Raw genomic sequence first — 26,584 nt, 5'->3', positions numbered from 1 at the left:
TTTGGACACGTTACAGTTAGCAATCAGACAAGATGTGTGTTTGGGCACGGAACTCGGATATGAAGTCGGTGATGCGACAGGCCATTTAACCAACATGGCGGCAAAGGAGTCACTTTGGAAAATCGCTGGGTTTCGTAGTCGATAAATCCATAAGTGGGTCGTGTGTCATCCTCCCCAAAACGACTCCCAATAAGCTACAAAATAAGGATATTTATCAGGAGTTCCATTGTGCCGTGTGCTAGCCATTCCTATTATTTCTTCAACATAAAAAAGTCGCACAGTAATGACGAAAGCATGTTCAAGCCCAGAATAATAAGCGCAGTGTGAGCACAGACTAGCAGGGGAATGGGGAGGGGAGGGCGGGGGGGGGGGGGTAATTGTGCTCGGGCAAAGTACAAGGCAACAAGGCCAAGTGTGAGTAAGCGGACTTGTTGTGTTTGCCTTACCTAATATAACTCTGGCAGCTGGTGAGTGTTAGAGGGCGGCCGTACTGACGGTCAGACCATGTTTAATCATGTTTAATACTGAACCTGCCGCATCTCTGCTTTCCCCAGGCTGACGTTCTTCATCTGCTCAGTGGGCTTCACCTCCCCCATGCTGTTTGACGAGAGGAAGTACCCCTACCACCTCATGCTGCAGAAGTTCTTCTGTTCTGGAGGTCACGATGCCCTGTTTGAGTGAGTGGTGCTGGTATCAGTCTGCTCAGAACTCAGCATATCGATACGCTGCTGCGAGGGATGGGGGTGCTGGAGCCATGGAGATAAAAGCTCCCCCCCCCCCCCCCTCCACAGCATATTATAACCTTTTTTCTGCTCCCTGATGGGCTACTTTGAAGCAAGTACTTACCCCAGTTCCAAATGTGTGTCTCTTTCTGTACCCTGTTGTACAAACTCAAACATCAGCCCATTTCTGATCGTGACTTTCCTCTGTAGAACTTTTAACTGGGCACTGTCCATGGGAGGTAAGGTGCCAGTATCTGAAGGCTTGGAGCACCCGGAGCTGCCAGACGGCACTGGCGAGTTCCTAGACGCCTGGCTTATGCTGGTGGAGAAGATGGTGAATCCAGCAACAGTTTTGGACTCTCCCCATGCCCTGCCTGCCAAGGTGCCTGGGTCGGGCCCTGTCACACCCCAGTTCAGCGCACTACGTTTCCTCATAGTCACTCAGAAGGTGGGTATGATATCGATAGCCTCACGTCAAGGCTTTTCCCGCCCGTTTGAGTATTCTTCTGCCATTTTATTCTTGGTTTGTTTAAAATCCATCTAGCAGCTGTATTTGACTTGGCAGAATGAGATTTTGATGGGGAGATTCAAACACCAGCTGTTTGTACATGGAGCACAGATTGTGCTTAACTTGCATTTTATCTTTTTGAGTGTTTTTCGATTGTATGTTCTTGGCTTAAATGCGCCTGAACGAACTGTTACACTGTCACTGTTACACAGCACACCTGCTTCAATACAGCTATTGTCTTCTGTGGTTTATGTTTGCTTTGTAATGGATCCTGAGCTGTTTCTCCTTTTTGGACCCTTTGGAGATGGCGTGGAACTGTCAGTGGGTGTGGTTTTTGGCTTTACTGGATGTTTATCAGGCTGCATGATGAACTGCGGCGTATGTGTAAACCCCTCTCCTACAGGCCGCGTTCGGCTGCATCCGCAACCTGTGGAACCGCAAGCCCCTGAAGGTGTACGGTGGCCGCATGGCCGAGTCCATGCTGGCAATCCTATGCCACATCCTTCGTGGAGAACCTGTAATCCAAGAGCGGTTGGCGAAGGAGCGGGAAGGAGGGGCACGTCCGGAGGAGGATTCCAGCACTGGTGGTACAGCAGGCCCTGGGGGAACTGGGACGGCTGGTGCAGCAGGTGCTGGGCCCACAGCTGGAGGGACTGGGACCGGGACCGGGACCGGGACTGGGACAACTGAAGAGGCGGGTTCCTCTGCCTCAAGGAGAGAGCCTCAGGTGAACCAACAGCAGCTTACTCAGGTAATGTGCTGCTGATTCAGGATCATCATTAACAGTACCTTACTGTGATTATTTGTGGAATACACATGTTGTTCAGATGTAGCTTAAGTTTGGAAGAGTAGCAGCCAGGATGCTGCTACAGTTGAGGCTTGTAATGAATGTAAGATTTAATGTTTTATAGAGATGCTCTGATTTGAAAATCGGTTACCAATCAGACTTAATTACTTGATCGACTTTTAATTGGAGCGATCTTAAATACCGATTTTGTGGATTATGTACAATTAGGGATGCTCCGATTGTTATCTGCTGATATTCTCATCAGTTTGATTGGAGCTCTCTATAAAGGCCAATCGGAAAAGCCAATCAGATGATAAAATGTGAGAGACATCCCTTCTCGCAGCAATAGGAGCTTGCTAAAATTGCTTCATCGGTCTGGCAGTTCTGCAAGGTGTCTGAAAAAGACAATCTCTCAATGCAATATCGTGCACAACAAAACAATTAGGGTTGCAGTTACAGTTTAAATGGAAGATCTCCCCCCCCCCTTTTCCCCCAATACTACTCAGGGTTTTCAATTAATTGATTTGAAATATTTATTAATTTGTTTATGTATATATTTATGTTTCATTGAGTATTTTGGCATTTGACAAACGTCTTAGGAGGTTTTTTCCCCCTGGAATGTAAAAATTGGTTTTGATTTCTGTTTGGCAGATTCTACATAGAGAACTGATTTATGTGCTTAAGTTGTGGGAAAGTGTGATTTGATTACAAACGGTCGGTAGAGACGCATATTACTACCAGGTGTGAACAGGCATATTTAGCGCCGTTCGCTTGTGATCGGATCACCCAGGATGCATGTTAATACCAGGTGTGAACAGGGCCATAGACAGTCAGTAAGCATGTCTTATGACACGTCTTCTCGCCTGTCCTCCAGCTGATGGATATGGGATTCTCCAGAGAGCACGCCATGGAAGCCCTGCTCAACACCAACACGATGGAGCAGGCCACAGAGTACCTGCTGACACACCCCCCACCCCTGCTGAGTGGCACAGTCCGGGTACACACTCCTGTACCCCTTACTTATACTCTGCTTACCTCTTTCATCTTAAACTTTCTTTACCTAGAATATGAAGTAGTTTTGAAATGGCCATACTTCTGAAAGCATTTAGGTTTCTGATTCTTTTAAAACTTCCTGTTCTACGTCTTGTTGGATCATCAAGCTCTGCACTTTCTTATGTAGGATCTCGCCATGTCTGAGGAAGACCAGATGATGAGAGCCATCGCCATGTCCCTGGGACAGGAGGTTAGCATGGAACAGCGCTCTGACTCACCAGAGGTGCGCAACCACCTAATGTCTGCACTAGCATCCTGTAATGACAGCATGCTTCCAGATTTGATTCTCGGCAATCGCTTGGTCATGTTTTCTCAAGTTTTTCTCAAAAAAATGGCAGCGTCTTGGGTCAGCCTCCGTCTCCGAGGGAATGCTATTTCTCTATCTGTGATTGGAAGGTTGCTGGTTCAAATCCTCTGGACTGCCACAGTGATGCCACCTTTGGGCCCTTCATCAAGGCTGTTAGCACCCCTAGAGCAACTGGCTTTAAGTAACTTGCAATAGTGTGTGTGTGTGTGTGTGTGTGGTGTGTGTGACAATGATGGACTGCAAGATGTGATAGGTAAAAATGCAAGACTGTATTTCAGGGTTTGGCAATCCTGATCCGGGAGTGCCGGTATCCATCATGTTCTCTGTCCTATCTGATGCCGCCTTATCTGCCTGAGATCAGGTGTGATTCATCAGAGACCAGATAGGATAGAAAACCTGCTGGATACTGGCACTCTAGGATTAGGAGTTACCAACTCATGCCCTATTTTGACTTTGTACACAAGCTTGCTTGAATTTTGAAAATTTACTGTTTGAAACGGCCAGGAGGTGGCGCGGCGTCGTGAGGAGGAGGAGAGGCGAGCACGGGAGCGAGCGGAGGAGGAGGAAGCGCGCTGCCTCGAGCGCTGCCTTGAGGCGGAACCTCTGGACGGGATGGAGCTGCAGGCCTTCACAGATGCTATGCTGCCCGGGTGCTTTCACCTGCTGGACGAGCTGCCCGACACGGTGTACCGAGTTTGCGACCTGCTCATGACCGCCATCAAACGCAGCGGGCCGGAGTTCCGTGACCTTATTCTCAGACAAGTGGTCGGCCAGGTGAACACTTCAGTAGCTCGCTCTGAGCCCTGCTGGTTTTCCCTGTCTGCCAGGATTGTGAGTCTTTAGCCGATGCCCTTTGTGTGGTAGGTCTGGGAAGCGGCTGATGTGCTTATCAAGGCTGCCATGCCGCTCACCACAAGCGACAGCAAGACCGTGCTGGAGTGGAGCAGCCAGATGAGCACCCTGCCCCAAGCCTCAAGCCTGGCCACCCGCATCCTGCTCCTGACGCTGCTCTTCGAGGTTTGCTAGCCTCCACAATCATAACGCTTTTATGTACCATTCACATCCACAGGCGGACGCAGACTCAGCCGTGTGGTCCGCAGATGGTCACTCTGCACCAGAGTAGCGCTTTGCTGACCCTGTTCTTACTCTTTGCGAAGGAGCTGAAGCTGTCATGCGCTCGCATTGTGGAGAGCAGCAGCATACTCAGCGTGCTGGTGAAGCTGCTGGAGGTCGTGCAGCCCTGTCTGCAGGCAGCCAAAGAGCAGAAGGATGTCCAAACTCCCAAGTGAGTCTCCCACTGAACCGCAGGCTTTTTTCTGGCTATGGAAACTTGCGTAGGAGTTTTGGTTTTACCAGGTTTTTCACTAATACAAGGTCTAACAAGCTAGAACAGGCAGGTGTGTTTATAATCTAGGAATATAATTCTTGTTTACTGCAGTGAATGTGCTACTGTGTTCTACAAATGCCCTACATTTGTTTGTTTGTTAGCTGTCTTAATTGATTTGAGGAACTCTGCTTGATTTAGTATGAACTGCACATCAAAGAATATTTAATCACTTCCTAGCTGAAACGTACAGCGACTGGCACTGTAATACCGCACACCAGCAGGTGTTGGATCCGTGTGAAACCTTTCAACATGAAATAAACACGCTGCCTTTTTGCTGTGCTGTTCCTCTCACAGGTGGATCACCCCAGTACTTTTGCTGATTGACTTTTATGAAAAAACAGCAGTCTCTTCAAAGCGGAGAGCCCATATGAACAAGGTAATATGCTTTTGACCTTAATTGTCGGATGTGGTTCTCGTTCTGTCTCGAGTCCACATGTAAATGGACTGGGTCTTGCCATGCAGTGAGGTGAATTTTTACTCAGTCTTAAACTCAGTTTGTTAAAAATACGATCTTGAGTCAGACTGGAACACGGCACTGTTAATTGTTTAACTTCAGTTTTGTTGCAGACGTTCCCTCAGTTTTTAACTTCTTAAGTACATCTTAAAAGTTCTTGAAATGAAGAAATCATGTGAAACAGCTGCACTTTTGTAAAAGTGGAGGGCAAGCCGTTTTTGCATTCCCTTTGTCCTGTCGTCTTCTGAACTTCTGACCGCTTTTGTACCGCCCTCTGCTAGTACCTGCAGCCAAATGGCAACAACTGGCGCTGGTTTGATGACCGCTCAGGTCGCTGGTGCAGCTACAGCGCCAGCAATAACAGCACCATTGACACAGCCTGGCGAGCTGGAGAGACCAGCGTGCGCTTCACCGCCGGCCGCCGTCGCTACACCGTGCAGTTTAACACCATGGTGCAGGTATGGTCTGGTTATACTAGGCTGTGGGCCCACCCCAGTGGGGAGCACTGCATTATACCTCTGTCTCTGCTAAGGCTGGGCAATTAGTTGGATTTTCATTTCAGTTGTGAATTTTGCTTCTATTGATCATCAAAACAAAATCAGTAACTATTATCGTACCACATTTTGTTTTGCTGTAATCCTCCTGTTTTGTTAAATTAGTTCAGGGAAATTCACCGTTAGAGAAATAGTTAAGTTCAAATAATTCATGTTTCCAAAATCAATGTGTTCGTGTTAATTGTGATCCTCAGTATTGGCTGAATTAATTGTGATTTCTGTTCCCACCATAATGGAGGAGCTCTAATCCGTGCCTCTTTCACCTCTCAGGTAAATGAAGAGACGGGGAATCGCCGTCCTGTGATGCTGACCGTGCAGCGAGCTCCCCGCATCCCCAGGCCCTCCAAGAGTGACATCACCAACGACACAGAGCGCGAGAGGGAGGAGGCAGAGGATGAACATGGGAGCAGGACTGAAGATGGCCCAGCCGAGACAGGTGCTCCAGGGAAACATGGGTCATGGGAGCCATGGCCGCCGAGGTCATGTGACGCATGCAGAAAATCTGCCTGAAAAGTCTAGAAAGGAATGCGCACAATCATAAAACGCAGACCTGTTAATCAGATAAAACGGAACACATCCATCCTATGTGAAGAACTCATTTGTCAGGAGTACTAAGCTGTGGTAAACAAACTGTCACTTCTGACATGACTAATAATTCCATTGTCTAATTTCATTGTCTAGAGTCATCGTCTTTTGCCATTGAGATGTCAGCCACCAAAGAAGCTGCCCCAGACCAAAAAGACCCCATGACTCCAGGGCCGCTTGCGCTAGCTGGGCCTCCCCCTCCTAGTCGGGACCCCGCAGCAGCAGTGGAGCCGGCCATCCAGGGTCTGTCCGAAGACATGATCACAGTGTTGATTCGCGCCTGCGTCAGCATGATTGGCGTGCCGGTGGACCCGGACACCCTGCACGCCACTCTGCGGCTCTGCCTGCGGCTGACGCGTGCCCACCGTCACGCCATGACCTTCGCTGAGCTGCGTAGCACACGCATGATCCTGGGCCTGACGCAGAGCTCCGGCTTCAGCGGCTTCACCCCGCTGGTCACGCTGCTCTTCCGCCACATCATTGAGGACCCGGCCACACTGCGCCACACCATGGAGAAGGTGTGCCCTCACACACTTCTGTCCAGAAGCCAGAGGTGAATAGTTAAGGTCCGGAAAGTAAAAATCCAGACCAAGATTTTATTTCAACCAACCAGCTGTGTGATCTGACTGTGAGTCACCTGACTGGTTGAAATAAAATCTTGGTCTGGATTTTCACTTTCCGGACCTGAACTATCCACCTCGGCCAGAAACCATTTCACAATGAAATCAAGCTTTTTATTTGGTTTGCTTGATTTTGTCAGTGTTAGATTTAAAATATTAATATTTATGTGAAAGGAAAGATATAGCAAGAAATGGCAGAGTAAAGGAGAGAAATCTGAGTGAACATGATCCAGGTCAGCCATCGGAGTCATGCCTCCCCCCCGCCCCCCCCCCCCCAGGTGGTGCGCTCTGCAGTGACGAGCGGCGCTGGCAGCACGACGTCGGGTGTGGTGTCTGGCAGCCTTGGCTCACGAGAGATCAACTATATCCTGCGTGTTCTCGGCCCGGCGGCCTGCCGCAGTCCAGAGTGCTTCACGGACACAGCGACCAGCTGCATGCGCATTGCACTGCCTGCACCCAGGGGCACGGGGACTGGTGAGAGAACCTCTCTGAGCGAGAACAGAATTGCACAAACTGTTTATGGTACATCTCTGCACACATGCCTGTTCTGCATGTAGTCACAATTTTCCAGTGACTCAACTGAACATTAAAAAGTAGGGAAGAAACTTACGGTTTGCTTACTGCGTTGCATTCAGTTCTAGTCAAGCTGCAGAAATACACACTGTACCAATTTCCTATTTCAGCAAGACACATCAAATACCTTAAGTTAATCAAGGATAGAGGTTCGAGTTCAGAAAGTGAAAATCCAGAACAAGATTTTATTTCAACCAATCAGTTGAGTACTCTGTCACAGTGACTCTATACTCAAGTATTTGATTTAAATAAAATTGTTTTATGGGTTTTTACTTTCTGGACCTGAACTATCCACCTCTGATCAAGGAGTACTGGATGTTAGAAAACATTAGGTGAGAGTGTAAGTTTTTGTCTCTGACGTTAAGCTGACATTTTGTGGAATGCTGCCTTCTCACCTAGCCTCTGATGATGAGTTTGAGAACCTGCGGATCAAGGGGCCGAATGCTGTCCAGCTTGTGAAAACCACCACCCTGAAGCTGTCTCCCTTGCCCCCCATCCCTGATCCTATTCGGGAGGTCATCTATGACATGCTGAATGCACTGGCTGCCTACCATGCCCCAGAGGAAGGTGATGCTGCAGTGTTAATTTGAACTTGCCGTTTTGTCTTGCTTTGAAGAATGGGGGAGATTTCTTGAGTTTGAGATTAGTTTGTCTTTGCTGAATCCATTTTCCTCCTGTCCGTCCAGCAGAAAGAACGGAGAGCCGGCTGACGGCAACACCAGGGAGCCAAGACCTCAGCCAGATCCTGCAGGACGTCGGCGATGACGTGTATCAGCATTACCGGCTGACGCGGCAGGGCAGTGACTTTGACTCGCAGACCGCCTTCAACATCAATGTGAGTGTCTGCAGCTGCTCCGGCTTGCAGTGAGCGTGTGTATGAGCCCATATGCACTCCGTGGGCAGGGTGTTTACGGGTCTCTGCTCTCTCCATCTTCAGAGTCAGGTGTTTGCGGCAGATGGAGGTGCAGCAGAGTCGTCCCAGTCGGGTACACCCCAGGGGGAGGGTAAGGAACTTTCATTGGTTCAAAGTAATCTTTCCCACCCTCCTCAGTGGTGTCATTCAAATGAAGCTATGATGCTTAAAATCCCCAAAGGTGAACTCCAGACTGTCATTCACTAGTTTTCGTGTTTTGTTTTTTAGCTTCCACTCCAGAGGAGGCACGGGAGGGCAGAAAGGAACGTGAGAGCGAGCGTGGTTCTCCCTCAGAGGATGGCCGGGGTGCTAAGGGCAAGGCCAGCAAGCCCCTGATGCCCACCTCCAGCATATTGCGGCTTCTGGCTGAGCTCGTCCGCTCCTACGTGGGCATTGCCACACTCATCGCTTCCTACAGCTACACTGCCGGCCAGTCTGAGCTCATCAAGGAGGTGCCACTCTCTATCTTTTCCCCTTTCTCTGTACTGTCTTACAGCTCTCTCGCTGCCCTTTGTCTCCCCCTCTGTTTTGGCTTGCTCTTACGTTGTCTGCTGTATTTTTGTATTCCCACCATATTTGTTTTTTTTTTTTTTTTGCCGGTACCTCCACTGTGAATTTTTTTTTCCAGTAGTATTCTGGTAGCCAGTTGGGCTTTAAGGATTTAAGGAGAGGTATTTGTGGTCTGAAAAATGTCATGGCAAACAGGCCCCACCCGCCTGACGAATTGTATTGTGGGGGAATTTGATCGTGTCATTTAACTCTAGTCCTGGTCAGTGGCGGAACCTGAAAGAACAGGTGCAGATCTAGTGAAGCTGATGACACACAATGTGCTCCAGGGTTGCTGGGTAAATGGCCCGAATCTCCTCTGCACTCACCCCCAAAGTTGGGGGCGGGAGTGGGGGGGCTGCTGGTGCTGAGACGTGCTGGTTTGCTGGCGCAGATTAACGGCATCAGGTTACATTGTTTTTTATATTGTGGCAAAGAAAATATTGATCTGCGGGGGAGGTTTAATAATTAATAACTATAAACATGTTGAAGTCCAGTACTTTGAGACCCCTTATAACTGGTTAATGAGCCAATAAAACCCCTCGTCATCCGCTACAAAAAATGACTGATCATCCAATATAGTCATCTTCATTATTTCAGTATTTATGTCGTTAGCTGTGCTGCTGCTGAAATTGAAATATCGGCAAAGATTGACACATTGGACCGATGGCCAATGTCTTGAATTTCAACAAATACCAATATATTGTAAGCTGTGTTCAAGTGTTACTTCAATATTAGTGCAAAGGTCAGTTTAACTGCTAAACGGATCTTGTTGGTGTTATTGAAGTCGGATTCAAACTGCACTAGTTTATCTCCTGTGTTTCCTGATCTTGAAATCTAATCTGTTTGTACTGAGTTTCAGATGAAGCTGTACAAGTTGTCATGTATCTAGTGGTTTGAACTGTTACTTTTTGTTAAATTGCACTTTTACAAGTTATTTATTTTAGCAGTTTATTTTATAGTTTAACATTTATATTTGGGAAGATTTTAAATTTGTGAACATTTTATCTTTCTGATGGCATTTGTTTGGAATTGTTTGGGTTTTTTTTAACGGAGTAGTTTATTAGGTTATTCAACAAATTGTTAGTCAACTAATCGAAAAAAAATGATTATTGCCTGATTTTAATCAGTACAAAAATAATTAGGTGCAGTCCTAGATTTTATATATGCTTCAGTCCCTTAATGTTTTTTTTTTATGATGTACTTATTGTGTGTTTCATGTTGTTTTTGTAAATCCCTTTTAATTTGAACTATTTATTGATAGATTAATATTTTGTTCATAAATTCTTTATTCCGCTCTCAAGCAATTACTTATTGCTTTCTTACAATCTCATAACATCTGTGCTCCTCCTCTGATGGCATCTTTTGTAGTTTCTGGCTACTTTCTGGGTGCCATGAGTAACGCCCCCCCCCCCCCCCCCCCCCATGACAGGACTGCAGCGTGTTAGCCTTCGTGCTGGACCACCTTCTGCCTAACACCCAAAGCTCAGAAGATAAGGACACCCCGGCTCTGGCGCGACTCTTTCTGGCCAGCCTGGCAGCTGCTGGCACGGGCACCGATGCCCAGGTAGCCCTGGTCAATGAGGTGAAGGCAGCGCTGAGCCGTGCGCTGGCCATGACGGAGAGCACTGAGAAGCATGCCAGGTGAGGGCAGGCGTCTGTGCGTCCTCGGTCTCCATCTCTGCCTGTCACAGGGATGCTGTTATGTTGTGCTGAAAATGTGTGTATTGCAGTGATTCCCTTTTATACAGGTATGTGAAAAACACTTCTGCTTTATAGGCAAAATGTCCAGTACTGTGTGGAAGTTTTAGGCAGCTAAGGGAAATGTTTAAATGTTCTTCATGTTGGTCTAAAATGATGTCTGTTGAAGTGTGTCACCTTAGCTATTTCAACACCTCTTGTAAAGTCATCCCAGTATGTGCAGCAACCATTAGTATATACATCAGTGACTCGACCACTAGTGTACTTTGGCTAATCATTACCTCAGTTATTTAGCTATTTTCTTTAGGTGACCCGGTGTTGATATTTCACCAGTACATGGAATAGCTAAGGAGTCCCTGAGGGGAGGTTTGGGAACTGAAGAGTTGTGCTAGTTATCCAAGATATCGGTAGCATTTTCTTGAGAACAGAAGAAATTCCTTTTGTAACTTGCATATGTTCTAAGATTTTTATAAAGATTTTTTTTTCCTGTACAATACACACCAAGATAAGTAGTGTTAAACTTTTTTTCCTAGAACTTTTGCCCAGTGCTGTACATGCAAGGCTAGGAATCTGCCAGAAGTGTATGTGTCTGTGTCAGTCAAGCATTAGGTGCCGTAAAGTCTGGTTTCCATCTCCATCACAGGCTCCAGGCTGTAATGTGCATCATAAGCACAATCATGGAGTCCTGCCCCTCCACCTCCAGCTTCTACAGCACAGCCGCTGCTAAGACGCAGCACAATGGCGTGAACAACATCATCCGCCTCTTTCTGAAGAAGGGCTTGGTGAACGACCTGGCGCGCGTGCCCCACAGCCTCGACCTCTCCAGGTACTGTTTCTCTCCTTGCAGTATGCAGTGACTGGAAATGGTATTCAGCTCCATACACTCTTCACTTGGAAGGTCTCAAAATCAGGGACTGTGATGCATTAAGCTAAAAATTTCATTTATTTCCACAGTATTCTGTACAGAGAATGCACACAGCGTAACAAAATAATCAAAACTAATAATTTTATAATGCTATGTTTTTGTAATGAAAATTATATTTTTATAATTAAAAATCCCTTGGGTTTAGTTATCAGTTTCCTGCTCTTTAATTGAGGTTTTTAGTAAAGTTTTAGATTTCTCAAACTAATCTAAATCATCTTATTTAGACGTATACAATTTCTAATTATGACGTTTTTAACCTTTTTCTCGTTCAGTCTCATTTGTCGTCCATGTGCTCACCATGAATATAGGCCCTGGTTGCTGGCATGGTGTTAAGTGAACTTCATAATAAAAAAATTTCTTTTTTTTATTTTTAAGTATTCATCCCCCTAGTTCAACACTTGGTTGGCCAACCTCTAACAGCTATTAGTTTTTTTTTGGTTAAAGTCTCAATTAGCTTCACAAACTGTCATGGAGCAATATTTGCTTGTTTCCTCCTTGTGAAATTGCATTGCCTTGCAACAGTTAGTTGGGGGATGGCAATGAACAGCAGTCTTCCACACTTCTATAATGGGATAAAAGTCTGGAATTTGACTGGGCCATTCAAGGATATTTATTTTTCGAGTCCTGTGTTACTTTGGTTGTGTTTCGGATCATTGTCCCGTTGAAAGGCAAATCTCCCTGGTTTCAGTGTTTGGGCAGAGGAGCACATGCTTTCATTCAGGACTTCACTGTATTTTACCCCATTCATCTTCCCATCAGTCCTGATGAGGTTACCAGTTGTAGCTGCTGAAACGCATCACCAAAACATGAAGCCCCCACTGCCAAACTTCAGTCAGCATGCTGTTACCTGGCTGGGGTGCAGTGATTGATATGCGCCGCACATACCTCTTAGTGTTCAGGCCAAAGTGTTTCATTTTCATCTCATCGAGAACTGCTAAATCTTTGCAGTGTCCTTCAGGTGACGTTTGTAAATTTGTGGGCAAACATATGGCTTTTTTTTTTCTTCAGCAAGCACTTCTTGCTTGCCACCCTCCTGTAAAGGTTCTCTTTATGGAGGTTTGGTGACGGTTGATCCATGCACGATATCTTGTGAGCACATTTGAGCTGAAGTTACTAAGGGTATGGGTCCTTTAATTGAATATATATATTTTTGCAATGCATTGAAGGTGTCGGAGTTTCTTTTGATTTTGACGGAGCTCTCAAAGCTTTGGAGATCAGTGGGGAAAACTAATGTTATTCATTTGAACTTCAGAATCAGAGACGAGATAATGTGATGCATTTTGGGGGCTGAATTCTTTCTCCAGCCACTGTGTGTGCCCTGTTCAGGGCATTATGTTGTTCCATCCTCTCTGTGTATCTTTATTCTGGATCTCTGTGAATGTGGCTATTATTGCTATTAGGCATCATGATGTTTAAACTTTAAATTAGTTTCTTGTCTTTTTGTTCTGAATAATGTTGTCTTCCACCCTGCACCAGTCCCAACATGGCCAACACAGTGAATGCAGCATTAAAACCTCTGGAGACCTTGTCCCGAATTGTGAACCAACCCAGCAGTATTTTTGGGGGTAAGGGCAACTCCAGCAAGAGCAAGACGGAGCACGAAGTAGTGGGCACAGCCAGGGACAGTAACAGTGCCACACAGGAGCCAGGTAACGGTTGTGCGCACATGCACACACGCTACACACACACGCTGCACACACACACTACACACTCACACGCTTTTATGTGCTGGGAAGCGTCCAAATATTGCACCATTAAACCATCCACACATCCGTTCACTCATCCATCTTCTCTACCTCTTCATTTCTAGGTGATACTGGAGAGGCAGAACCAGTGGAGGGCACTGCCCCTGTTCAAGGAACAGATGGCGACCTCATGGATGGGGAGACTGAGGGTGACACCGTGGTCATTGCAGGGCAACCAGAGGTGCTAAGCACCCAGGAGATGCAGGTGCAGCTGGTGTGGTTTTGTCAAGATGTTTTATTAAAATGTAACATTTTAAAGCTGCATATTGAAGCATTTAGGTTTGTTCTGTAATGGGCTGCCGCACGCATGGGCTGATCCAATCACAGCTCAGGAAAATTTGCGAAATATACCGATGGGTCTGCAAAATTTGGGGTTAGGGACTTAATTAAGAAATTAAGTACATATCATATTGCCAAAGCTTACACAGAGTGCATTTTGGACCGAGGAGTCGGCTATCCATTCCCAACGGTCGTTCTTCCATTTACGCTGTGTGCAGGTGGAGAATGAGCTGGTCGACTTGATAGATGAGCTGTTGGAGAGAGATGCAGGAACACTCAACAGTACCATCATCGGTAAGGCTCCGCTCAGGAAATGGGAAGGTCACATGTGGAGTGCCCTTGTCTCCACGGAGTTATCAGAATCTGATACACTCAGTATCGTGCCACTTTCTCAGTTGGACGGACTGGCGAGGACGAATCTCAGGAGGATGTGCTGATGGATGAGGCCCCATCAAATTTGAGCCAGGCATCGACACTGCAGGCGAACAGAGAAGGTATGTGTCTGTCTGTCTGTGTGTGCATGTGTGAGTGCCTGTGTGCTGATTTTGTAGCTGTTTGGTGCACATAAGCAGAGAACATCATTCTTTGTAAAGTTCATTGCAAATATCAATGCTGCAGACTCCATGAACATCCTCGAGCCTGAAGATGAGGAACACACGCAGGAGGAAGACTCCAGTGGCAGCAATGAAGATGAAGATAGCCAGGATGAGGAGGAAGAGGAAGAAGAGGAGGAGGAGGAAGAGGACGATCAGGTTGGTGTTGCATAAACATGAAGGCTGCTAAATTTGATGATTCTTTAGTGAGGACTCATCTTAAAAGTAAAAGCAAATTTCTTTGGGGTGTTTTGTTGATTTAGTTTTAAAATTGCGATTTATCCCACTTACTAATTAATCACATATTTACTCACCTTATTTTTTTATATATATCAGTGTTCAATTCCAGGAAAACAAGTTATTGTTGGTCAGATACATTAATGCTGTACCGAAAACATAAGGCAGCAGCTTGATAGTTAATATCGCTCAAGTTACAAGAGCAGGATTTTCCTGTTTAGATGATCTATAACAGGCTGGAGTTTGTATATGCCTGAAATAAAAATTTAGCAACGTAAAATCACCGTAAGTGCTATATCATCTCATCAAGGGAAAGAAAGGAAAAAGGCTGAGCAAGTTAGAGTACAAAGTAAAAAAGTGAGAGTGAAAATAAACTATGTATTAAATTGATAAGTCACATCTGCATTTCTTCCGTAACTTAAAGGCATCAGGCTGAATTATGCTCAGCAAATGTACATTTATGCAAAATAGCCTGAATTATGAATGGCTTCCTAATCTGTAAATTATACAGAAAAGTTGGACCAAAATGTCCAGATTTGAAAAAGAATTGAAGAACTGGCAAATGCTTTTCTTTTCACTACCAGTCAAAAGTTTTTGCACATCATGGGTTTTTACTACTGCAGTTTATGAAATGGATTTTTTATTCTTGTTGCGCATTGGAAAGTTGTGTAAACAGCTATAAATAGTCAAGTGAAACAAGTTTCCTTTGTAACATGGAAAGTGTATGTAACGGTGCATATCTGACATCCTGTTAACTGGTTGTCTGGTGATGGCAGAGTCAAATTCTAGGCTGTCCTTTAACTTTAAATACACTAGTTAAGTTTCATCCCATGAAACAGAGCAGTATTTAATGTCCCTTGTAGAAAGCATGCCTCAGATTTTCCCTGCCGTTATAACTGCTAGGGGCGGTTAGTTTGATGTATTAAAGATATGACATTTTCTTGCTAGTGAAGGTACTCGAATGTTGAACATACTGTTAGTTTATTTACTAAGAATATTGAGTGTGTTTCAGTAAACATACAAATGTAGACAATCTGTGTGCAAAAACCTTTGACTGGTATTGTACTTATGTTTTTAATCCACTTATGAAGATTCATTTGAAGATTCCCACTGCAGAAGTCAAATTTACTGTTTAAAAGATACATTTGCATATACAACGAAAGGCAAAGGACTTCGTTCTGTCATGAAAAGATTTTTGTGTTTTTCTTATCAGACTTAATTTCCAAAAAATGAGTTCTTGCGCATGCAGAAATATGCAGAATTGACTCCGGTAACCTCAAAAACCCCAAAAATATGATGGGAATAGATCGTGTGATATAGAAAACTTATTCAATGCAATATGAAAAGGAACTCTAGGGTATGCATTAATGCAATTAAAAATGTTGTTTTAAAGTTATTTGCAAGTGTTAAAATTGACAGCCCGAGAATTTATATTAATGTCCCATGCTTTATAGGATGATGAAGAGGGCGACGAGGATGATGACGACGAAGGCTCTGAGATGGAGCTGGATGAAGACTATCCCGACATCAATAGCGCCCCTCATATTCGTTTTGAGCGATTTGATCGTGATGATGACCTCATCATAGAGTTTGATAACATGTTTTCTACCACAGGTGCGTTTCTTCACTTTGATTACCCTGACAGTAGTCGGTCACTTTTTAAACGTTTGTGTATTTAGCTATTTCTGACGGTTCATTTTAATGAGATCAATGAACTGATACGATGCACTGTAACCCCTTGCCTTCTCTCTTGATGGGTCTCACATTCACGTTTTCTCCTCTCCCCCAGCTGACATCCCTCCCTCCCCGGGTAACATCCCCAGCTCCCATCCTTTGATGGTGCGGCACGCAGACCACGGCTCGCTCACCCTTGGGGGCACGGGGGCCAGTGGCCGCCTGACACAGGGTGTGGGGCGGAGCCAGCGCACTCTGCGGCAGCTCACGGCCAACACTGGCCACACCATCCATGTACATTACCCTGGCAACCGGCAGCCCAATCCTCCTCTCATCTTGCAGAGGTCAGCTTGCATTAATGGTCATTTGCACGATCCATCCCCAGCTCTGGATTTGTGTCGGTTAATAAATAGAGTAACTCTTAGGAGCTTGTGAGAGTCGTGTGATATAGAATATAGAGCAGCGTGCCTTTGCTCCTGTGCTGTAGGCTCTTGGGCCCGAGTGCAGCCGCAGACATCTTGCAGCTGTCCAGCTCGCTGCCCCTGCAATCCCGTGGCCGTGCCCGTTTGCTGGTGGGCAACGAGGACGTGCACATCATCGCACGCTCCGATGACGAGCTGCTGGACGATTTCTTTCATGAGCAAAGCAGCACTGGGGGGCAGGCAGGTAAGCTGGTAGTGGGGTGCTATTAAGGTGTCTACTTCTGAAGAAAACCTAGTACTTTTCTTAATGAGACTCTTCAGGTCCAGTGCCCCTGCCTGGCTATGATCTCACCTCCTGCCTCTTTCTAAGGCACACTCTCCAGTATACCCACAGCCTTGACCCGATGGACGGATGAATGTAAGGTCCTGGATGCCGAGAGCATGCATGACTGTGTGGCTGGTGAGTCTCTGCCATCTTGTGTGCCCCCATAAAGCAGCAGGTTTTCAGAATAAATCTGCCAATTTATATGATGTGAATAGGGTACATTTGTGTACTAATGTAACGCCTTCATGGTCATCCTGTGCCCAGTGGTGAAGGTGCCCATTCTCCAGCACTTGGAGAGCTTGCGGGACGAGGAGCTTGAGGAGCGAAGAGAAAAGAGGCGACGGCAACTGGTCGAAGAAGAAGAGGCCAAACAGAATGATAAGACCGGGACTGGAACAGAGGAAGGCCATGAGCAGAGTCTGCAGGTGGGGTGGTGGGCTGTGTCCAGCCGAGTGTAAGGGGCACACAGTGGGGATCACGACCCCCAGCATTGACAGTCCTCTTTTTCTCTGCAGGGTTCAGCGCTGAGAGCCGTTAATGGTGCAGGGCGATCGGCTGGTATGGCTGCTTGTCTTCTGGCTGTTTCATGTTTTGTTTTTAAAATGTGTCTTAAAAGGCTGAAGAATTAAAGAAAAAAATGTTGATTTTGTGGAGTAATCTCAGCTGCTCCTGTTTTTGGACGCAGCAGTCCTTTCTCTCATAGAGCAGTGGAAGTGGACATGACCCCAGATGCCACGTCCTCCTGTGTCACGTTGCATACTGTGGGCTGAGGTAGTAGTTTGTATAGTTTTAGGATCATACCAGATCTGGGAGATAACTATACAGTCTACTGTCTTTCCCACGGTAACTGCACATCCTCGTAAGTTTGTGGGAGCCACTGAGCAGGAGTCCTTCTCTTGTGCTTTTGTCGGAGCTGTAATGAACACTGTTATGCGGGATTGCAGTTTCTAACCTGCTTGAATTAAATGCCTTTTTTCCTATGGGAATTGGTCATTTTTTCCCTGTTTAATATTTTATGTGTGCAGTATTTAAAGTGTGTAAGTGTGTTTTTGTGTCTTGTTGAGCAGGCTGGAAGAATTAGGCTGGGACATTCTGGTCTGTGCTGGGGTGAGGTAGTAAGTTGTGTTGTTGTTGGGGACTGGGATGTTGTGCCCCCTCACTGGAGATAACTATACAACTTACTGCCTTCCTCATTGCATCCACTGCAACATTTATTTACCCTCCCATAAAAATGGTTTAATACTGCTTTTACTAGAGTAAAAACAAACACACTTCCCCCTCTTCAGTCTCATTCTCTTTTTAATTGGTTTTCTTTGTGATGTCACCGTCTCAGAAGCCGAGCAGCCCCAGTGTGGGGTTTCCTCATGCCTGGATCCACCCCGCTCGACCGAGGGATTCCTCACTGCACCACCATCAGGAGAGGCCACACCCACCACCTCTGGCCCCTCCCACGAGCCGGCCCTGGTTTCCCTGGAGGCAGCCGTGAGCCAGCAGGTGCACCAGCCAATGACAGACCTGCTGCTGGCTGAGCCGCACGCCAATTCACTGGTGGCACTGGCCAATGCCGATCTGCCTGAGGTGTCTGCGCCGGACCGACCCAGCTGTGAAGCAGAAGCCTCTCAGATGGAGATGTCTCCTGCTCCCACCATCGGTACGCATGGCAAGTCAATCATCCTCATTCATACAAAAGCCATAATCCTATGGCATTACCATATCATCTTGTCATGAACGCCGCTGTATGTGAATCTCTGGTACGTGCATCATCACGTCAGAAATCTTTCAAGTTTCTAACCTCACCCCTCAAGAACCGGTTCATCTGTGCTTCCTTCCTAAGTTATTCTTTTAGGATACGTACAGTACAGTTGGATCAATAGCAAAAATTTTACTAATTGCTTGGAAACAATCGAAAGCCAATAGGTTATAACTTAGTTATAATCTATGCATATTTCGCTCAATGTTAACTGGATGTTTTTGGAATGACAACAGTGTGTGCCTGGATGGCCCTGTCACCCCCCCCCCCCCATTTAATCCCTGCTCCACCACCAAGTAAAACTGTTTCACTTTTCAGGCAGTTTTTCTCAAAATGAAAATATTCAGGTCTTCATCCATATGTTTTTGTTAAATTGTAAGAAGATCCAAAATACAAAGCCATATGTATTTCTTCCTCAGTGGAATATAATTAAAAGCTCACAGTTTTTGATGTTCAGCTGTTACATAACCTCAGTAATACACCATTTGGCTTGTATTTGTATTCCCCAGATGGGTACAATAGAGATGTATAGCACATTTTCATCACATGTCAAAATGTGCAAAATGATACAACAGTACATTTTTTAATTTATGGTACAGTAAAATCCTGTTATAACGGACCTGACAAAACAGTCCGTTATATCCAGAGTTGCTCTATGCCCGGAACACAACTACAGGACACCATTTACTCATGCCACACCCCAGCAGACACACTTGTGGTACAGATTATTATATTGTACATGTAGTAATCCAAGTTTCCCTGATCAAATGCGTGACTATTAATAATCCCGACTACGTGTCTGCGCTGGATATCACCCGCACACCATACACCTTGTAGACGGAGCCTGCATGTCTGTTATAGCTGAACAAAACTACAGCTGGATATCACCGGCATGCCACACGCCTTGTAGGCGGAATCTGCATGTCCGTTATAGCTCAACAAAACTACAGCTGGATATCACCCGCACACCAGGCGCCTTGTAGGTGGAACCTGCACCTCCGTTATAGCTCAACAAAACTACAGCTAAAAGCAGCCCTGGGGACCAAATAGTTTTTCCGTTATATGCGAGTCCATTATAACGGGATTTTACTCTATTGCAATAAAGCACGTACACCAGACTACATTATACAAGTCTTTTTCATTAGTAATATATACTTCCACTACTGTGGAAGAACGATATATGAAGGTCTGAGCAGTGTATTATTACAGACAACATTCATTTCCTTGTCTCCTACAAAAGAAAGAAATCACAAATTAGAAATAAAATAATTACCAATAAATACACATTATAAGTGAAACCATTTTTTTTACACAGCCCTCATTGGATTTTAATGGTGCTGGGTGGGTAAAATTGAAACGCTTGGGCATCCTTAGCCGAATGGCTATGGAAAGGGCTGGTGATTCATAGGTGAAGATGTTTTCTTGTTAAACTGGAATTATATATTAACTGGGCAAATTTAGAAACGAGCAGTAGAACTATATTGCTATTACTGTTTTGTAGGACTGAGTCCATTTTTTCCCCTATCTTGGAATGTTAATTTTAATTTATGTTCTCGATTCCTGTCTCCACTTGTGCCCTCTTTGTCTATCAGCCTCCCTCAGCCCTGAGAGGGTAGAGAGCTCCGAGCCCCTGGCAGCAGGCGCCTCCCACAGGGAGGGCTCACCTATGGACACGAGCAGCCCTGCCTCGGCCATGCAGGAAGAGCCTGCATCCAGCACAGCACAGGCCAACCACGCAGCCCAGGAGCTGCCGACATGTCAGGATGGAGCTCAGGCTGACAGGCAGACAGAGAGGGAGGCAGGGTGAGTCATCAAGAATTTAAAAATAGCTATAACTAATCACAAAGCAGGTCTTTAAAAAGCTCTGGGTGTTTAATTTATGAATAAGGACTGATATGTAAAATGTGGTAACAGGGTTGTCTGTCTGAGAGCCCCCCCCCCCCTCCCCCCCTGCTGAAGTGGCTCTCCTTTGTTCTGGTCTGGAGTTTCTTTCTCTGCAAACTGAAAAACCCGTCGCTGTGCAAGGGGGAGCGGGACGGTTTTCGTACTGGCTGCCAACACGGAGGCTTGCCAGCTCCGCCCATTTAACACTCGGCTCTAGCACCATGTACTTTATGTGTGAAAAGAAGGTGGAGCCGGCGAGACCATCTGCCTTTTCCTTCCCGATACTCACACAAGAATGACTGATGGGTAAATCCAGCAGAGCGGGATGCGATTTCTGTGACTGTAATCTGCCCTCCATCAACAGAGCTGGAGTGTCCTCTCCCAGTGAGACACTGCCGCAGACTAACAGTGGAGACGGCCAAGCCCGGGCCATTGAGGAAGAGCCGCTGCCTTCCACCAGTAATGAAGAAGAGGACCCTCTTGCTGGTTAGTCTCCCACTGCCAGAAAACTGGCTGCTTTCCCACCCTAGACCATCTGTCTATGTCCTCATGTTGCTGGTCTCTTGTTTCTTCTCTAGGAATCAGTCTACCTGAAGGGGTAGACCCATCTTTCCTGGCTGCCCTTCCAGAAGACATCCGCCGGGAGGTTCTTCAGAACCAGCTGGGTATCAGGCCTCCCTCCCGGCCCCCGGCTGCCCCGGCACTGCCCACATCCACAGCGGCCGTGCTCGGGGGCAGTCCTGGGGTCACCGAGGTCAGCCCAGAGTTCTTGGCAGCCTTGCCCCCTGCTATTCAAGAAGAGGTCAGTATATCTGGAACTTTCTGGGTAACCCGAGATCAAGATTAGTATAGGGTTTGGTGCTTCTGCTGTAGGGTGAACCTCCATGATTAGTAGAAGGTGAAACAGTAGCTTTGTGCTCATAGAAATCCCTCTGCATTGAGGAGTTAGTTGAGCAAATTGGAGTAGTTGGTTAATGCTTGATGGGTTGTGGGTTTGACCTGCAGGTGCTGGCCCAGCAGCGTGCTGAGCAGCAACGACGGGAACTCTCCCAGCAGCCAGCACAAGGCGACCAGCCCCTGGACCCTGTCACCTTCATCCAGACCCTGCCCTCTGAGCTGCGTCGCAGCGTGTTAGAGGATATGGAGGACAGTGTGCTGGCTGTGATGCCACCTGACATTGCGGCAGAGGCTGCTGCATTGAGGCGTGAGCAGGAAGCTCGACACCGCCAGCTCATGCACGAACGGCTCTTTGGTCATAGCTCGTCCTCCGCCCTCTCTGCCATCCTGCGCTCGCCTGCCTTTAACAGCCGGCTGGGAGCTAACCGTGGTGTGCAGTACACCCGCCTGGCTGTGCAGAGGGGTGGGGCCTTCCAGATGGGTGGCACAGCTAACCACAACCGGTGAGAGTCCACATAATTTTAAAAGTCTGCTGTCAAAGGTTGGAAGTTCAGGTTGATCACATCGGAGCAAACTGGTTATGACTGAAGAGAACTGGCAAAAGTGTCCAATTGCGAGTCTGCATGTCCTGGTCACTGCAGTTATTGGTAACTGAAGCTTCAGGGGAAGCGAGTAATGTAGGTCAGATAAATCGAGGGGTTGTTTCAGGTAATGGGTCTGTGACATTTGGGCTGACGGAGGAAAGGAACTGAATAGCAAAATTGTCCACATGTTTTGGGGATGGAGTGCTCAGATGGATAGGAGACTTCAAAAGTGGTTTGATGTCAATGTTCTGTTTCTTTGTAAGAGGCCTGTTAAAGTGAGTCTCCATGTCTGTAATACACAGGCAGCTCAGTATCAGATGGTGCTGCATATGTACACCCATGCCTCGTTTCCACCAATGCAGTGCCAGAGCCAATGCCGGACTTTTTCCCAATGCAGAACTAGCTCTGTGTGTTTCCACCGCAAAAAAACTGGCCCTAGGCCAGGAAAAAGCAGCTGCGGCATGGCACTGTAACATCAGCTCTCGCACGCAAATCTTCTGTATACCTGGAAAATTCAATCTATAACCCATATAGTTTTAATATCGCTAGTGCCTGCAGTGAAACAACTTGCCAGCTTATTAGCAGAATATTGTTGCATTGTTTTTTTATTCTGTGTAAAACAATAGATTGGCCACATTTAATACATTATAAATATGTTGCAGTATGAATAAATAAATTATTGTGGCACCCGAGTGGCGAAGAGAGATCATGGTGTGGATAGCAAAACAAAATTTTTTAGTCTTCCATTGCACAGTCCTTAAGAGGACAGCAGTAAAACAGCGAAAGAATAACACACACAGACAGGGGAGCCTTTACGGAGACAAAAGTGGGTACAGGCTAGTCTGAATTATTAATTTTTTTTAGTTCAGCTGTTTCCAGAAACTTAATCTGAAACGGATCAAAATTTATAAAAAAAAAAAATGGAATACATATGAACCTTTATTCTCCCTTCCATCTATGTAATTTTTTTGTTACATTCTTTTTTTAAACTGGTGGAAATGCGGGCAGGTTCCCAAAAGGCACCAAATGAGAACCAGCCCAGCTCCAGTTGGTGGAAATGAGGCGTTACAGAGGGTGTGTGAACACTAAAATGTTTTTTTCCTTTTTCCTCCCCTCCCTCAGTCCATCAAGCTCCAATGTGGACTCCTTGCTGCGCCTTCGAGGGAGGCTCCTGCTGGACCACGAGGCGCTCTCCTGCCTCTTGGTGCTGCTGTTCGTGGATGAGCCTAAGCTGAACACCAGCCGACTGCACCGCGTGCTGCGGAACCTGTGCTACCACTCGCAGACACGTGGCTGGGTCATTCGCAGCCTGCTGTCTATCCTGCAGCGCAGCAGTGAGAGCGAGCTGTGCGTGGAGATGGCCCGCTCGCCCCACGGCGACGAAACCAGAGGCAAGCGTGCTCTGGGCTCAGCCGCCAGCAAAGGTGCCCCGCTGTCTTCGGGCTCTTCGTCATCTTCATCGTCGTCCTCCTCATCGCTTTCCCCCTCCACGTCGTCCTCGTTGGACTTGTTGAACCGGATGGAGGCACGCAGCTCTGGGCAACTCTCCTGGCTCTCAGTCTCCATGGACGCAGCCCTGGGCTGCCGCACCAACATCTTTCAGATTCAGCGTGCCGTGGGTCGCAAGCACTCAGAACGCCACCCAGCTGCTACCGGAGGAAGTGCATCCGGCATGGGGGGTGGAGGGGGCGGAGTGGCCTGTGCGGGCGGGGGCTCCACAGTACACATCCATCCGCAGGCCGCCCCAGTGGTGTGCAGACATGTACTCGATACGCTCATCCAGTTGGCCAAGGTGAGTGAGAGTTTGAAAACCCTGCTGCATGCATAGGCTACTGTGCAGGATTTATGAGAATTATCTTTTTTTTTTTTGCAGGTCTTCCCCAGCCACTTCACTCAACAACGATGTAAAGACTTGTCCTCTTCCTCATCCTCTGAACTGGACACTCGTCTGTGCACGGGGTCCTCTTCAGGGTCAGGGAGCGGAGGTGGCCGGTCTCTCGGCACTCCCCAGACAGTCACCTGCTCTGGCCCTACATCCAATAGCAACTCCATGGCTGCCTGTTCTACTGCTAGCTCATCCATACCCCAGTCTCTGGGCATCTCCACAGACTTTTGGGATCTGCTGGTGAAGCTTGACAACATGAACGTGAGCCGCAAGGGCAAGGCTTCAATGAAGACTGTCCCTCCAGGGGGAGCTGGAGAGGCAGAGGGGGCCCAGGGTAGCTTGGAGGCGTCACCCTTGGGGCAACTGATGAATATGCTGTCCCATCCGGTGATTCGCCGTAGCTCCCTGTTGACAGAGAAGCTGCTGCGTTTGCTCTCGCTCATTTCTATCGCGCTCCCTGACAACAAGGCAACCGAGGCGCCCCCAGCTGCAGGTGCCCCCGCGGCCACTCCGGGTACGGCACAGCCAGTCTCCTCAGGTACCGGCACGGGGCAGACTTCGGCGCAGCTCTCTGCAAATGCTGCTCCATCTGCCTCTACCTCTACCACAGGTTCATCTGCTGGTATGTGGAGAGTTTGATCCCTGCTGGGGCCAGTATAATCATAATATCTATCTATCTCCTTGATCCAGCCCTGTTAAAAAGCTGCTGGACTACAGTCTAGATGTCTTCAGCACTTTGGCTTAATAGCTGATTGTGTATCAGGCATGTTCAACTGGGCGGAGTCATCTTTTCTTAAACCATCTTGTTTTATGGGTTGTGGTGCTGCTTATAGATCAGCCATGAGTCAGTGGTCATCAGTAAAGTTCCCATGTTTAGGCACATTTTAGGCGTAAATTGTTTTCAATTTGAGTACTTCAGGTTGAGTACTTGGTAATGAATTTGATGCGTTCTGATGGCTGTGGTTTTCTGTTTCAGCAGTGAAGCCACGAGTGTCTGTGAACAGTGTAGAAAGTGACAGTAAGCTGGCCTCCACAGGTTTGACTGAGAAACAGCTGCAGCTGTCTGTGGAGGTGAGTCTTCGTACTGTGGCTTCTTTGCCCTGTAATCTGAGGTTGCTGCCAAAGCTTCTACTTTAGGCTTTTTTTTTAAGTGCCAAGGAAAAGGTGCCAGTTACTGGGCTTATTGGCTTAGTGTGGACCCACAGTCCCACGCTGACGTAAATATGTGTCATGTGTCCCAGTGTTTGCTCCTACAAGTTTGCTCTTTCTTACTGGATCTTGCCAACTGAATGTTCTCGCCATCCTTCCCCAGGTATTGACCTCGCACTCTTGCTCGGAAGAGGGTTTGGAGGATGCCGCCAACATCCTCCTGCAGTTATCCAGGGGGGATGCATCCACACGGGACACGGTGCTTAGGCTGCTGCTAAGTGGGGCACGTCAGTTGGGCTACACACTTTGCAAGCAGATCGGTGAGTTTGCCTCGTTTTCCCTGTGCTACCCTTCAGCCTTCACCTTTCTTTTCATCTTTTCCCTCTGTCATTTTGATTCTCTAATGGTTTTTCCCATCCAGTCCTCTGGGACCTCCAGACGGGGCACATTTTTGCTTCCTGGTAGGGTGTTGGGAGGGAGCAGAAATGTGGACCATCCTAGGGTGCCCAAGGACTGGGTTTGGAAACACTGATCTAACAGTCAGTAGCTAACAGTATTGTTGGTTACTCATTTAAAGATGTACCTCTTTCAAGCCAATCTGTTAATTATGCTTTTTTCCATGAAGTTGAAGTTCATGCGGAAGTTCATACCAAGTACTGATGTTTCCTGTGACACTGTCCGGTAGACAGTGACTTCTTATCTGTCCTTGATCGATCAGTCTTCTGACTATCGTGTTTGCCTTTGCAGGCACGCTGCTGGCTGAGTTGCGGGAGTACAACTTGGAGCAGCAGAGAAGAGCCCAAGCAGATAGTCACTCACCGGAGGCCATGCCTGATGACCCGTCCCACTCAGCCCGCCTCAAGGGGAAGATGACCAGCAGGTGAGGGGCAGGGCGATATCTCATGAGCATGAATTATGCAGGTCATAAAGTTTTTTTTAAATTTTATTTATTTAATTTTTTTTGTTCGCATTTCATGTATTCCACTTTGCAACATTATTATAATTACGGATTGATACCACAAATGTATTTTTGTAAATGTTTTATGTGAACATATTCTGAAATATGTCTTTGGCAGTTCATATTAAGAGTTTAACAGTTAGTGCATGGGTCAGTGTGGTTTGGTAGTGCATCAGTTACATTCCACTGTTATAACTATACCTGCTATCTCCTGCAATGCCCTCACTTGGCGGGACCGCAGGTTCGACGGGGCCGAGAGCGTGGTCATCGTGGCGGCCCAGAAGCGCACGCTCGGAGGCCGGGAACTGCAGCTTCCTTCCATGAGCTCCCTGACTTCCAAGACTTCCACGCAGAAGTTCTTCCTGCGCGTGCTGCAGGTGATCATCCAGCTGCGGGAGGACACACGCCGTGCCAACAAGAAGGCCAAGCAGACAGGCCGGCTGGGTGAGTCCTCAGGGCGGGACCCTGTCGCTTTTACAGAGAGTGTTTTAAGTAGCTGTCGCTGACCCCCTATCTCTACCCCTGAAAAGGCAAAGAATGTAGCGTTTTTGTTCTGGTTGTAGATGC

At 47.0% G+C, this 26,584-nt stretch overlaps 1 protein-coding gene across 11 annotated transcripts in view; it reads left to right on the top strand.

Annotated features, from left to right (window-relative positions):
- Nucleotides 1–26,584, top strand: part of huwe1 (HECT, UBA and WWE domain containing E3 ubiquitin protein ligase 1) — a 68,244-nt gene that overhangs the window by 24,217 nt on the left and 17,443 nt on the right. For 7 of the 11 annotated variants that reach the window (XM_048983027.1, XM_048983028.1, XM_048983030.1 and 4 more), the window contains 41 exons: nucleotides 555–677; nucleotides 933–1,170; nucleotides 1,634–1,981; nucleotides 2,892–3,014; nucleotides 3,198–3,293; nucleotides 3,882–4,151; nucleotides 4,242–4,394; nucleotides 4,535–4,662; nucleotides 5,059–5,140; nucleotides 5,500–5,676; nucleotides 6,043–6,208; nucleotides 6,454–6,875; nucleotides 7,256–7,451; nucleotides 7,950–8,117; nucleotides 8,237–8,385; nucleotides 8,488–8,554; nucleotides 8,692–8,915; nucleotides 10,442–10,653; nucleotides 11,354–11,536; nucleotides 13,112–13,284; nucleotides 13,446–13,585; nucleotides 13,878–13,953; nucleotides 14,055–14,153; nucleotides 14,278–14,411; nucleotides 15,944–16,103; nucleotides 16,279–16,507; nucleotides 16,651–16,829; nucleotides 16,956–17,045; nucleotides 17,175–17,335; nucleotides 17,426–17,468; nucleotides 18,244–18,570; nucleotides 20,253–20,463; nucleotides 20,909–21,030; nucleotides 21,123–21,346; nucleotides 21,550–21,944; nucleotides 23,148–23,817; nucleotides 23,899–24,532; nucleotides 24,887–24,981; nucleotides 25,223–25,379; nucleotides 25,807–25,939; nucleotides 26,259–26,461. In XM_048983027.1, the coding sequence (XP_048838984.1) occupies nucleotides 555–677; nucleotides 933–1,170; nucleotides 1,634–1,981; nucleotides 2,892–3,014; nucleotides 3,198–3,293; nucleotides 3,882–4,151; nucleotides 4,242–4,394; nucleotides 4,535–4,662; nucleotides 5,059–5,140; nucleotides 5,500–5,676; nucleotides 6,043–6,208; nucleotides 6,454–6,875; nucleotides 7,256–7,451; nucleotides 7,950–8,117; nucleotides 8,237–8,385; nucleotides 8,488–8,554; nucleotides 8,692–8,915; nucleotides 10,442–10,653; nucleotides 11,354–11,536; nucleotides 13,112–13,284; nucleotides 13,446–13,585; nucleotides 13,878–13,953; nucleotides 14,055–14,153; nucleotides 14,278–14,411; nucleotides 15,944–16,103; nucleotides 16,279–16,507; nucleotides 16,651–16,829; nucleotides 16,956–17,045; nucleotides 17,175–17,335; nucleotides 17,426–17,468; nucleotides 18,244–18,570; nucleotides 20,253–20,463; nucleotides 20,909–21,030; nucleotides 21,123–21,346; nucleotides 21,550–21,944; nucleotides 23,148–23,817; nucleotides 23,899–24,532; nucleotides 24,887–24,981; nucleotides 25,223–25,379; nucleotides 25,807–25,939; nucleotides 26,259–26,461 (8,180 nt within the window). The remainder of the gene's footprint in view (nucleotides 1–554; nucleotides 678–932; nucleotides 1,171–1,633; nucleotides 1,982–2,891; nucleotides 3,015–3,197; nucleotides 3,294–3,881; nucleotides 4,152–4,241; nucleotides 4,395–4,534; nucleotides 4,663–5,058; nucleotides 5,141–5,499; nucleotides 5,677–6,042; nucleotides 6,209–6,453; nucleotides 6,876–7,255; nucleotides 7,452–7,949; nucleotides 8,118–8,236; nucleotides 8,386–8,487; nucleotides 8,555–8,691; nucleotides 8,916–10,441; nucleotides 10,654–11,353; nucleotides 11,537–13,111; nucleotides 13,285–13,445; nucleotides 13,586–13,877; nucleotides 13,954–14,054; nucleotides 14,154–14,277; nucleotides 14,412–15,943; nucleotides 16,104–16,278; nucleotides 16,508–16,650; nucleotides 16,830–16,955; nucleotides 17,046–17,174; nucleotides 17,336–17,425; nucleotides 17,469–18,243; nucleotides 18,571–20,252; nucleotides 20,464–20,908; nucleotides 21,031–21,122; nucleotides 21,347–21,549; nucleotides 21,945–23,147; nucleotides 23,818–23,898; nucleotides 24,533–24,886; nucleotides 24,982–25,222; nucleotides 25,380–25,806; nucleotides 25,940–26,258; nucleotides 26,462–26,584) is intronic. The other 4 variants (XM_048983029.1, XM_048983024.1, XM_048983026.1 and 1 more) reach the window with 4 other exon arrangements.

This window comes from Brienomyrus brachyistius, chromosome 18 (genome assembly GCF_023856365.1).
Source record: "Brienomyrus brachyistius isolate T26 chromosome 18, BBRACH_0.4, whole genome shotgun sequence".
NCBI lineage: Eukaryota > Metazoa > Chordata > Actinopteri > Osteoglossiformes > Mormyridae > Brienomyrus > Brienomyrus brachyistius.
The sequence above is the reverse complement of the archived record's forward strand: the minus strand, read 5'-3'. Positions and strand labels throughout refer to the sequence as shown.